Source organism: Stigmatopora argus, chromosome 4, assembly GCF_051989625.1.
Source record: "Stigmatopora argus isolate UIUO_Sarg chromosome 4, RoL_Sarg_1.0, whole genome shotgun sequence".
Classification (NCBI taxonomy): Eukaryota; Metazoa; Chordata; class Actinopteri; order Syngnathiformes; family Syngnathidae; genus Stigmatopora; species Stigmatopora argus.
Window position 1 is genome coordinate 11,757,101 of NC_135390.1, and position 13,162 is coordinate 11,770,262.

The following is a 13,162-nucleotide window of genomic DNA, read 5'->3' on the forward strand; positions in this document are numbered from 1 at the left end:
GTGTGCAAATGGGTAGTGCTTGAGCACAGAGGTGACAATGAAAGCGAGGACAATGTGAGACAGAAACTTACTAGACACGCAGTCACAATGTCTGGATGGAATTATGTGCTGAAGAAAGAAATCCTCCCCATCATACCCCCACGTACTTTTAGTCTCTAGTCTCTAATTATGGAGATTGTTGAGTTTTGTGGCACCCACCGCAAACAAATATGAATACAACTAGTTTCAAAGCGAAATCCCAGGGGCTTTTAAACTTAACACGCTTATTTTTCCAAGTGGAAAACATAGAACTGTTTATATTTACAAAGACAAGTAAGTGATAAGTGTGAGGTCTCCAATTGTTTGCCCTTGATAAATAAGAGCAACAAAAGATCACAGTAGGAGCAATAAACAACATGCACTGCAAATGATGCAAGCCTGGCCCAATGTGAAGGTGCCAAGAACCCTTATTTAGTCACTTCCTTTGAAAAAAAAAAACATGGCCCACCTTATAATCACAAGGGTCATGAGTAATGAGCCAGACTCCACGTAAACAGTGTTTGGCAACCAATAAGAGATGTGTTTTGACACTTGTTTGGTCAAGAAAACATAAGTTTAAGTCTCACAGTATTTTTTTTTTCTTTACCAAAATATGGCAGAAAATTTACAATCCCACGATATAGTACATTGCACTTTGATAAAATTTCAACATACCTTCTTTAAAGAAATCAAAAACACAGACATTCCCATGAAATATAACAAATTTGCATGCCATTTTTGATCATGGCCAAGAAATCATTTAGCTACTCCTCAGTTACTATTAAGAGATGTTAAAGCAAAACATGCAATTTGCTGTCTCGCTAGTGTATGAAAGAATAACATAACACATCTCTCAGATTCTACTGTAGAAAATTAGATGGTCCACATTTACATGTGATACAAACAACAAAACACAATTTTTAAGAGCTTTTATTTGTAAAAACACAAAGAATAGAGGAAGAGATGGTTGCGGTAGAAAAAAACAGATATTAGAATGCATATTTTGCAAAGCTCAAAACGCACTCAAAAGAGCAAGATAGATTTATTAGTAAAAAAAGTAAAAAGAATAAAACAAGGACTAAAAATGTGATGCAAATGTATTACCTTCACTAATAATTAGACTCAACAGCCAAGACATAAGCTTGTACAATCCAATACAACTCTGCCTTTACTAAACTACCACTGCGGCACCATATTTGTTAGGGCTGGGAGACACCATTCATTTAAGAATATGTTATTAGTGTGGTCAAGCAGTTCTTATTTTAATACTCATATTATATTAACATATCTTTTCTCAGTGTCAACCAAGACTGAGAATGATTCATTCATTCATCTTCCATGGCCCTTAAAATAACCTTTGAAAGTACTATTTTATATAGTACTATAAAGTTTACATTATTATTTAATGGCAGCATATATCAGCCCTGTTCAAGTTGAGTGATTGAGTCCCCACAGGTATTAGAGTTGTTCTCTTTGCTACTAAGCCTTTTGTGAAGTCCACAGAAGTATTTTTCTCTGAAATTATTGTGTCCCTGGAAGGCGTGGGAGCGAGGGTCTGAGAGATGAGACAAACTGTCCAGGTCCTTTGGAGAGACAGACAGACAAAGGTTAAGCTCTTATTAGTGTTCTCAACATATATTTGTAACACCACTTAAGATATGTCGCTGACCAAATTACAATAACCCCCCCAAAATAGAATTATAAATTTTTAATACCATTTTACTTATGCTGCTGGCCTAATTACAAATCAAATTCAAAATTCATATATAGATTTTGAAAATACAACAAACAAATATTATGTGATTAATACATGATTAACAAAAAATAATCTCAAAAGAAAAGATCCTTCAATGATAATAAATGTATTTGTAATGCAGCAGCTGTACTTCGCTACATTTGAGGTTTTTGGGTAAAATGGGTATCAGATAGGAGATGGATTGTTTTCTGTATGAAGTGTAACTAAGCCATTTGGGTTTCCAGTATTGAAGAAATAAGATGAATACTGCCAGATGGTGAAACTTCCGTCCAAAATGACACCATGACTTCCATTGCACATGTATATACATACACATACATAACACATACTCATGTGGTTACATAAAAAGGCAATCCAAAACAATAAAAGGGAAGGATAATCAGTTAAGACACATGCTCTCATTTTCCATTAATTATCTATTTGTTGCAGTGCAGGCTGGCACTTTCTGTAGTAAACACACAACTTTTTACTATCAAGTTAAGTCATCAATTATAAGTCTTCCTGCCACTTGTAATTAGAAAACCACAAGAGATAATAAAGACCAGTACACTCTAAAAAGTCCTGAATTTAAATGAAATCTGAATTCAATTATAAAATGATCTCCAGTCACACCAGAAAACAATATTTTTGGCAATAATCTTCATATGTTGTTAGGGGGAAAAACAAAGTTTATAACAGGGCATCCAGGAACAAATGTTCTATACACAAAACCTGTTGCGTGGAAATGGATTTACGCATTTGCTTGTTGTCAGAATACATATATAATTGATTAACATACTGACTGATCTCAACCACCCAAAAAATATTCACACACACCTGTGGTTCTTTAGCCTTTTCCATAGTGATCAAGCGACGAGATGTGTGGCTTGATAGAATCTGTTCACAGTTGCTAATGAGCTGTAGACATGGATGGAGGGGGACCATCTCCTCAGAGTATCTGCAAATGTACAAAAAATCTATTAGGCTCCAAATTTTGAGCCAAGGGGAAACCAAATGACAATAAATAGGATTAACAAATTATTCCAATAACATATATATACTTATCATTCATCAAATCCCCTTTCACACTCAAATCCAAATTCAGTTCCCATAATAGTCAAAAACAACTTTGATTCAACATTCAAGTGAATGTGCGCATATTAATGACAGAAGTCCAATCAACATAGTAGCAAACCCCTCAGACGCAGGTGTGGTTTGCTAATGACTATTTGTGTGCCCCATTGTCATGACGACACATGGTGCAAAACAGTCTGCCAATGTTTAGTTGTCACGGCAACTAGAAGTGATGCAGGCCCCCACGATTTCTTCCCTGTCTATCAGAAGTCACTCGGTAGAACGACGGATGGGTCGTTTGTAAAGGACCGTTTCATCAAATTGAGGCTGAATATGTTGTTATTTTCGTGGCCATCTATCAATTTTCGTACAATTGTACTCATTAGGGTCAGAGGTGGAGTCCAGCACAGTCTTTGTGCAGGAGGTGCGGTACACACTGGACTTGGTGCATTTAAAGTAGAAACAAACCACCATCACATTATCATTCACACCAATGGACAATTTAGTCCTCAATGAACCATCCATGATTGTTTTTAGAATGTTGGAGGAAACCGTGCATGCACAGGGGGAACATGTTGCAAACTACACTCGACTGGATTCGGTCTGCGGATAACTACTAGTGTGCTTCGATTGATTTGAATCTCTTTTTCTATCATTTTTACCATGTGAGGATTTGTTGACATGATTTCGTGCCAACCGTCAATCTTATAAACTCACATCCTTTCAACACGTGCCCACGTACGAGCATGTGAAACAGCACACACAAGGCAGACAGACGCATATAATTGCCATTGTTTCCAATCATCCAGTCAAGGCTGCAGATATGTACACAAATTGGAGGGGGAAACAGAAAGTTGACAGCTGCCATGTAGAGCTTTAGATTAGACCCAAGAGACAGACTCCGACTACATTGGGGCTTCCACACAGACATGTACGAAAGCTCACAGGGGTCAGGATATATGCTACACAGACAGACAGTTGACATACATCTAACATGCCTGGCTGCAGACGTTTATTTTGGCAGTACTCTGACAGACATGAAGTCAAGCACTAGTAGATGAGTAGGAAAAGACAAATGCGTGAACATGACGACACACGTGTGCGCATAGAGGAGGCCACACACATCCATGCCAACTGTGTGAATACAACCAGACGTGCACAAAAGCAGAAAGCAAGGATGCTCCAAAACGTCATGTCATTTGTGTACGTATTTTCTGACAAATCTGCAGAAAACCGCGGAGGACGCAAGATTATCTCATCCCTCTTTCCTCCACATGCTGTTCTTTGACTATTGTCTGGCTTTGCGGCTGCTTTTTGTTGTGTTCCTCCAGTGTGCTAATTAAAACCTGCATATGCAGTCAGCGCTGTGTCATCTGACATTGAACTTTCAACAATAACGATTTTTGTTTCACGTCAGAAAAGATGTCCTATGGTTGTCGAGGGTAAATTAGAGCTTACTTTTGTCAGCTGTGGTTTTAGGGGACATGAAGGGACTCAGAAGTATACCACCCCTGGTAAATACTGTCATTTACACTGGTGAGTATTTACTGAACATACAGGACTGTGTTTTCTTGAAGTGGGAATGAATAGTGCTTTAGGGTGTTCTGCAAGGCAATAGGAATGTGTGATTCTACTCAGCGGCACAAAGAGAGACAGATGTTCAAACTGTTCAAACGTAACAGAATTTCCCTAGTTTCTGTCGTTTATACGACACAAAAACAATGTTGTATCGAATGTGTTCTGTTGTTTTTGGTGCAAAGGTGCCCCCTGTTGGTAGTTAACTACATGACCTCAAGGACTTGAGCAGTAAAATGCAACAGACCTCAATGAAAGATAGGGAAGGTCAAACTTTTATCTAATAATAGACTTACTCTGCCCGATAAACTGGAAGCCAGTATACCAGCCTCCCTCCCATGACTAGGCGATGTGCCGAAAAGTTAAGCATGTCGGCAAACATTTCACTTAATTGGTAGGACTGTGATACAGGAACATGTGATTCAGCATACCTGGAATACAAAAAAAATATTGAGCATTTTTCCTGCAATGCATCCTTTAATCTTTTCAGAGTGTAAAGTATTAAGTGTACATACACGGCATCCGCAGGTTTTGTAGTTTCTTTCTGAGAACCTGTTCTTCTTGTGGACTCACGTATACCATATGGAGCTGACCAAGCATGATAAACAAGGGACACAAACATTTTCATGAACATAAGAAGTTGTATAGAAGTTGCGTACATTTGTCAATACTAAATTGGATTGTACAAATAGATGGGTTATCTTTACAATTCAAATGTTAATTGATATACACCCTTCATCAAAAGTTTTGAGAATCTTTCTCATTCAACTGAATGGTAAAAAGTCTCAAAATTAACGGCTGTATGGGCGCATTTCTGCATCATTTTTGTAAGGACATGCTAAATTCATTTGTAGCGCCAAATGACGATGAAAAAGTGAAAGCGCTGCTCCTATGAAAAATGAACATACGATCGGTAATGATGGCATCGAAGAGGGCGGCCTCCCGCCACACAGGATTGGATGCATCAGACACCATCACATCAACGTACATCTTCGCTGTTCCGTACTGTCGCAGGTTGGCTCTGATGTTCTCATCAGGTCCTCGCCACTTTTGATCTTTGCGGCTTGACCTTCCTAGTAGAAATAGAAAATGACTCCTGCTAAATACTATTGAATGATCTTGCAAATTCAAATCTTGTGTTCTACCTGTGAGAATAATTCTTCATTAAAATGTAGCAGACAATATAATGAAAAAAATATATACCTTTGCCATGGATAGTGTTGTAATCAATATCCGATCCACACACGTAGGCTCCAAAATGAGAACAAGCGACCAATAGGCTTCCTTTGACATATCAAAAGAGCACCATTTATTAAAAACCTTAAAAGCCAAATATTTGAATATCATTCCTTTTTTTTTTTTTTAATCTAACATTACAGTCATTTTAATACACTTTAATGATTACAAAGGTTCTACTTTGTTATCATCTCTCAATATACATACAATAAGGAAATAGAGTAGCTAACTCACCTGTGCCAACAAAAGGGTCAAAGACGAGATCATGCTGTTTGACCCTGGCATGGTTGGCCATGATGAAGGAAAGTCCTGCATCCATACTGGTGTTTCCAATGAAATGTCTGTTCTTCACACTGTGAGAACGAATCAGTTCACGTTGACCATCGGCTATCTGTGTGGAGGTTAAGCAAATGTCATCATGGTAAAGAAAAAACGGCTTACATGTGTAAACTTTGAAATATCTGTAAATTACACACATTTCAAAGTTAGGATTCAACTTACTTGTAGGTCATTGCATTTTTTTTAAGATAACACCTTATACAAATGTCAACATTTGTCAGAATAACGACAAGCATTCTGTTTTCCTTCTTACCACTTTGTATCATTAGCCTTATTTAAGCTCTCATTCAAATATTCTTACTCTGGACATTTGTTAAAATAGGGAGGACATTTGTCAATAAATCCCTTATTTCTCTTACCCATCGGCCAAAGTATATATGATCTGGATGTTCCGGGATGCTGTTTGGGTCAGAGCCATAATCTTCCAACAAGCAGAAGATGTGCTGAGGGTTCTTAAGATTTACAATACCCTTAAATGGAAGGTAATCCATTGCCTGTAGAGGGAATACACAAAATATTATGAACATGACATACGCCAACACTTCTAATGAGATGCAATACAGGAGGTGTGTAAAACAAATATATGCATATTTGGAATAAAACACATTTCTAACAGACCATCTACTATTCTCATTCTAAATGCTTTTTTAAGCAAAAAAATTGTTGCAATGTAACGTACTAGATTGTACTACTGTATGCTGGGAAGAAAGGATGTTGGATGAACAAATGCACAAGTTAATTCCAATCCACAGTGTTTAATTCAAATTTTCATTAGTATTTAAAACTCTTACATCAATTCGATTAATTCTCTCTTTAAAATCCAGGGTTTTATTGAAGGTGTAAACATTTATTTTGTATGTTGAGTCTTTGCTCAAGAATGGTAACTGTAATCAGAGAGCAGAAAATGAAGGTTATAGTCAGTTAAACAATTAAATTCATTTGACATTACACAAAAAAAACTTTCTCCCACCAACCATGTTCTTTTCTGGGTACTTGAGTAAGGATATTCTGAGGTCGTCGTGGTTTTGTCCGTGACCCCATAACTCAAATGCAGACCTTGATGGATGTTTAAAGATTAAATATATATCATAATATCACAGCAGAATGGCATTTCCTAAAAAATAGCATGATATGAAAAACATGGTATTCAACTCAGCTTTTGCTATGATGGCAAGCAAGAGATTTCTTACTTTGCACAAACAGATCGGGCCATGACGGAGCAGATATCGTCCTCTGTCAAATCATCCAGACACCAGAATGGACTCTTGAAGAGAGTCCAAGTACAGTTAAATCTCTGATTTGAATATTCAAAACGATTTTCTTTTTTCATAATTACATTACATAATTCTCTTTGGGATAATGGAGCCTAACCCAGTTCACTATGAGAGGATGTCATCATCTCAGATAACCATTTTTACATACCTTTTCTTTAAAGTTAGCCCCAGGATTGAACTGTTTCCCTCTCAGTGCGAGCAGGGCCTTGATTTCCTGGAGAAACAAAAATTATATGTATAGTCTATCTCCAAACTACAGATTCTACAAGTGTTTTGCACAGAAAAAAATGTTCACTTATACACAGATCAATGGCTCAATGCTTGATTATAAAACAGTTTTAGTGGAAAGTAGATCAGAAAATTAAACAAAAATAATTCACATCCCTAGTGTGTGCCATTGCATGTCTTCCTCAGTTAATAATGGATAGTCCATTAGTTTTCCATGTTTTATTCCAAATGTAACAAGGATACAAAAATTAAAATAATGTGTGGGTGTGTTGGTGTAAAAATGTGAACCGATTTAATGTTATTTTACCCAAGTGAATCCATGTTTTTTCAGTGAATGTATGCCTCCTTTATCATCTATTCATTCTTCAAAATATTTCTAATACAGGGATTCCAATATCATTCTAAACCCATTAAAAAGATTAAGAATCTGTTGATAAATGATGCCCTTGATCACCCATTTGACGCTGATAGACGTCCAGCCCGTTTGACAGGAAGGACTACCAGTCCCTCCCACTTGAAAATGGTTGGACGTCTATCCCCGTCTATGGCACCTAATGAGTTATGATCAGGTTCTTTATTTTATTTTACAATTTCCTAAAAAAGGTTGCATTTGCGGGTCATCAACACAGACGAATGTGTTCCACGTTCACATTGGAGCCACCACTGTAACTGCGGCTATGTTAAGTTACAAATTAATATGTAGTCGTCCCAATTTAAATATGGATAGAGTCCGGCGCAGGTTCATCCAAATTTACCGGTAGTCTGAAGTCCATGTTATCTTGAGCAAGATGTATTAAATATTGAAGACACGCTCGTTTACAGAAGGCCGCCATGTTTGTTATCAATTCAAAATACGTCCGACTAGAAACAAAGTTGAGGCTGAAACCGACCTATTGAATAGAAGAATAGGAATTTTCGAGTGCCTTGGGTGGTTTTAAAAATGTGTATACTAATAAAATACATCAAAAGGATAACTGTATATATAAGTGTATAATGGAGATTAATTTAAATGAAAACGAGACAGCGTTTTTTAATAACACTACTCCCACACCACGCCCAAGCCATGATTATTAATTAAAATTATATTATTGGGTTATATTACCCAAAGTAACTAACCCTATCCTTCACTCGCGTGTCAAAATCAATTTGTTCATTCCGGGTTGTAATCTGCTTTACCTACAAGGGGGTTTGACCCTTCTCTGTCCCGCCTCTTCTGCGCTCTGATTGGCTAAATGGTTCCTTCCGAATATATCATTGGTTGAAGATAGGTCCATCATGATCATACCGGTTTTGCAATGGCACAGGAAAGTATCTGTGCACTTGCCACTGTCAGCATTGTTGCTGCATGCATTGTTTGCAGGAACTGATTTTAATGCCAGTAGGCACTATGCATTTTAGCTTAAGGGAACTTGTATTGCAAAGGACGCTTACAGCTTAAGATGTAAGTTCCATCAAATGTGTTTACTATTTTGCATGCCATTCCTTTTAAAGGTTTTTTTAAAGGCTGTTAACTCGCTTGGCCATGCTTAGTGTGGTATTGTTCTAATGGCATGAGAAAATACTGTTGTGAAAATTTGACTTGAATTAAAGTATTGTTTCTCCTTATTGAATTCATTTGTGGACATTAACAGACCGAGCCACATCATGGATGAAAAAAAATCTCCCGATCAGCTCATGGATGGTAAAGTTGGATGCATTGTGTCCGTCAAAGGCCTGAAGGACAACTGGCAGAAGTGGTCTGATCATCACAAGGAGCACCAGAAATACAATCCCTTCAGTCATGACACCAGACCCTTGGCAGTGGTCCCCCAGAGAGGCCACGATGACTACGGGAAGCCCCTTCAGGGTTCATTGACAGAACAACGGGGGAAAGATGCTCACACGCACATCAGCAGAGAAGTTCAGGAGTTGTGTGAGGTGATAAAAGACATTGGGGTGCAGGCAGAAAAACAAGATGAGAGTGCTATCTCAGTAGAATTTGGGAAGCTGTTTGAGCGTTATGTGACTATCTCGAATAAATTGGTGGGGATACTGCTAAGAGCCAGAAAACAGAAGCTAGTTGACTTTGAGGGGGAGATGCTATGGCAAGGGAAAGATGATCATGTTGTGATTACTCTGTTGCAGTGACACCCCTGCATCCCTACAAAAAGTTAATGTCACATACTGCTATTGTTTATTGTACAACCTATTTTTGAAAATGAAATTTTGAAATCATAATGGTGATTGTTATTTTATCCTGATTGCTATATGATTGTAAAAATTGAGTTTATAGTAGCAGTTCAAATAGGAGCGTGTTTTAAAAATTAAGTTAAAGTAAAATGTAAAAAAAAAAACTTGGTGCTACAATTTACATTTGAATGTATTACCCACAAATCTGCTGTTGTCAAAGCAGCAAGTTTTACCTCACAAATTGCTCTATTAACACATTCAATAAATAGGGCATGGTTTATTGCTTGAATGAATAAAGCGATGTAACATGCAATCTCTTTTTACGACTATCAATGTTACCACAATGACCAGTAAGAGGAGTTTTATATTTATTAACAATAAATTAATGCTTCTTAAAGTGCATACACTGATACAGAACAGAGTATAGTTCTCTGCCTCTACATTCCATTAACATGCAGAATCAATCTTTCTATGGCATACAATTCTATAGAATAGTCAACAAATTTGGTCAATTGCTATGCCTTACTGATTCAAAAAAGATCCAAGTTCACCAAAAAAAAATCACATGTTTTAGCAAAGCTTGCTAATGCACACATTGCACCCTTATATTCATCTAGATCTCATCTTGTGTTCCTGCAAAACTGATCAGTTTACTTATCAAAGTCTTCTGTTAAATGCAAATGATCAAGTCATCCCAAGTTGCGGAAAGAAAAGCAAAATCAAATTTCATACAAGTAATTTACAAGATCAAGACACACTGTACTTAACTTTTAAGTGTCAAGATCACTTTACACATAAAGGAGTCTCCTAAATACTTTATGGAGATGTTACATGAGGCTTCAACTCTCGTTTCAAATGTTACCAATCCAAATACCTGTGGACGCATTGAAGAATGCAGTTTAAATTAACAGGAGTTGAAAACCAATGAGTGTAAGAGATGCTTACATTAATATCATATAACCTAAAATACAGGATATTTAAATGACAAAGTTTTATCTCTCGAAAGTCAATGATGAGTGATGCAGGAAAAAAATGTATCCCAAAATGTAATTTGCTATATTTTTTTTCTTAAAAATGTTATTAACATGGCGCAGGGAACTTGTAATGACATCAAAACCTAGGTATGTATACTCATCCAGCCTGTGCATTGTCAAGGAATCATTCAGAGCTTTCGACACCGCCCTCTGGCGTTCACAGCGTTGAACTACAGCTGAGATCATTCCAGGAAATTAATCAACTGGTTTCTTCTTTAGAGTTGAGAAGCTCAATCAGCTGTTCCACCTGAAAAATATTCAAACTAAAGATTGGCTCAGGAAGTATTTTTTTCTATATACAGGTGTTATGTGAGAGAGAAAATTACTATTAATAAGATGACAAACGTGCTGTAGTAGGAGTCTCCAAGCTATTCCACAAAGGGCAGCAGTGGGCGCAGGATTTTATTCCAAACAAACCAGGTGACACTCTTTCACCAATTGTGTGTCTTGCAAGTGTAATCAGTTGAATAGAGTCAGGTGTTGTTTGTTTCAGCGGAAACCTCAATGTTTTTAAACTGTCTGTTCTGGATCGGTCGGAACTAAAACCAGGATCCACGTTGGCCCTAGAGGGCCAGTTTGGAGACTCCTGCGCATGTATAATATTCCCATGTGCCAAAATAACTTAAAGAGCATAGAGTGGTGCAATTGTAAAATGGATAACTTACTGTAATAAACCAGTAAGAGTTGAGTCTGTAGAACAGGCGAGACATGAATCCCATTTGGCTGGCAGGTGCCAGAACATGAAGGTGTAGATGTGTGACAGAACAGAACGGGGGCCAGTGAAACCCAAACCTGCAGAGATAGGATTTTCCAATAAATTAAGGACAAGGCAGTACTAAATCTAGTCTAATGCGATGCTTGTATACATACAATATAAGTAGAAACACGTAGTCATGTCATAGGATGTTTAAATTAAAAGTGGAAGAAAAAAGGAATGAGCTCTATTTCTAATCATAATTGTTGACAAATATCTTCCGGTCTATATTCTACTAGTATGCCTTTTACCCTCATTATGAAAGTAATTCAACTAGCAGCTTAATGAGATCAAGGATGTAAAGCAAGTGGCTCCCATTATAAGGTTTGAGGGTTAATTTCTATTCCTTGATATCCAGTACACTATTGGGTTTCACTAGCAAGCAACCTAAAAGTTAATAATAAGGCAAAAGTGTACATTACTTGAAATCTTTTTGCAATTTATACTACTTAGTGATATTGTAAAAATATACTAGTGATTTTACTCATTTCAGTGGGTGTACTAGTAGAATGCAGATATTAACTATTGCAGGGTTTCACCTTATTGGATTGGATAACTTTATTCATCCCGTATTCGGGAAATTTCATTGTGACAGTAGCAAGAATTGGCATAGTTATAAGTTAGACAGTACAGTCAAAGGCTACTCGTGAGCATCCTGTTTGCAATAAACAATAAGCTGAAAAATGTGTTGTTAAGGACAGGTGGTTGTTGTGTGCTGGAATATAGCTCACCTCACGTCATTGAGATCCATCACATTGTTCTTCTGCAGGATTTCCTTCCCCATCTCCACCATGCGTTTTACTGCATCGCACAACAAACAACATGCACGTTCAAACTTTTTTTTTTGCATCAAATGACATGGCATTACAAAGACATAAATAAATACGCAGCATAAACACAAATTCATATTTAAATATGTATTCATCCAATTAATGAACCTGGTATTTAGCTCGATGTATGTTACCTTTTTATATCCAAATACTTGATACATTTATAATTTGACTGACACGTACTTTAATTAAAAAAAACAAGGTAAAAGGTTACATTACCTAAAGACACGTGTTCTTTGCGGAGTGACTTACAGTTCCCAACATGTTTGGTCGGAACAACCAGATAATGGTGCGGAGCTCCAGGCTTGATGTCTCTAAAACAAGAAATATCCTCGTCCTGTGGAAATTAATGGATATACATATAAAATATAAGGTCGCTAATATGCTAAATGGCTAGTCCATTAAAGCCCTAATTAATACATACAAGAATACATGCATTGTTTGTAATAAACTACTTCATTAATAAGTCGTCTGAATAAGGGTTTACAATGTTGTGCTGTTTGTGGTGTGACTCCATTAGAGTCAACATGTAAGTTTAGTTAGCAAACGCAGTACATATGCTACTATGTTCTATAACTAAACGTACATTAAAAACAAAAACAATCTCACACAGTGAAGAAGTTCCGTGTCCATTTCACGGTTCACGATCCTGCAAAAAATACATTTTTTGTCATATCCTTCAGTTAAATTGCTAGTTTTAGAACTACTCTGCCCTGATTGTGTCACGGCAACATTGGATCCCTCCATTGTCAAATTCACTAAAGGCGGACACAGTCGATCCCAGAGTCATCGAACACCTTTCATTTACACAATGTCACCGCCAGAGGGAGATAAGTGTAAGGCCTTAAAAGGAACCATTCAGCCTCTACAACCAAAACCTGATAAAGAAACAGTGA

At 37.1% G+C, this 13,162-nt stretch overlaps 3 protein-coding genes across 6 annotated transcripts; 1 reads left to right on the forward strand and 2 right to left on the reverse strand.

The window, feature by feature from the left end:
- Positions 1-932: 932 nt before the first annotated feature.
- On the reverse strand, positions 933-8,620 carry trmt11 (tRNA methyltransferase 11). Of its 4 annotated transcripts, none has more exons than XM_077598623.1 (13): positions 8,596-8,620; positions 7,400-7,465; positions 7,168-7,241; positions 6,952-7,033; positions 6,769-6,861; positions 6,337-6,471; positions 5,873-6,029; positions 5,606-5,686; positions 5,311-5,475; positions 4,918-4,990; positions 4,699-4,833; positions 2,591-2,711; positions 933-1,601 (listed from the first exon to the last, which is right to left on the reverse strand). In XM_077598623.1, exons 3-13 carry the CDS (start codon positions 7,188-7,190, stop codon positions 1,437-1,439), a joined length of 1,230 nt encoding a protein of 409 aa, XP_077454749.1. In that variant the 5' UTR covers positions 7,191-7,241; positions 7,400-7,465; positions 8,596-8,620; the 3' UTR covers positions 933-1,436. The 4 variants fall into 4 exon arrangements, with proteins under 4 accessions (XP_077454749.1, XP_077454745.1, XP_077454746.1 ...); XM_077598619.1 differs by lacking the exon at positions 8,596-8,620 and adding an exon at positions 8,235-8,586; XM_077598620.1 differs by lacking the exon at positions 8,596-8,620 and adding an exon at positions 7,787-7,942.
- Positions 8,621-8,771: 151 nt separating this feature from the next.
- On the forward strand, positions 8,772-10,180 carry LOC144073100 (actin-binding Rho-activating protein). The gene is made up of 2 exons (XM_077598656.1): positions 8,772-8,920; positions 9,111-10,180. Exon 2 carries the CDS (start codon positions 9,124-9,126, stop codon positions 9,604-9,606), a length of 483 nt encoding a protein of 160 aa, XP_077454782.1. The 5' UTR covers positions 8,772-8,920; positions 9,111-9,123; the 3' UTR covers positions 9,607-10,180.
- hint3 (histidine triad nucleotide binding protein 3) lies at positions 10,000-13,052 on the reverse strand. The gene is made up of 5 exons (XM_077598655.1): positions 12,876-13,052; positions 12,486-12,603; positions 12,168-12,237; positions 11,348-11,474; positions 10,000-10,929 (listed from the first exon to the last, which is right to left on the reverse strand). Exons 1-5 carry the CDS (start codon positions 13,011-13,013, stop codon positions 10,882-10,884), a joined length of 501 nt encoding a protein of 166 aa, XP_077454781.1. The 5' UTR covers positions 13,014-13,052; the 3' UTR covers positions 10,000-10,881.
- Between the last annotated feature and the right edge of the window lie 110 nt (positions 13,053-13,162).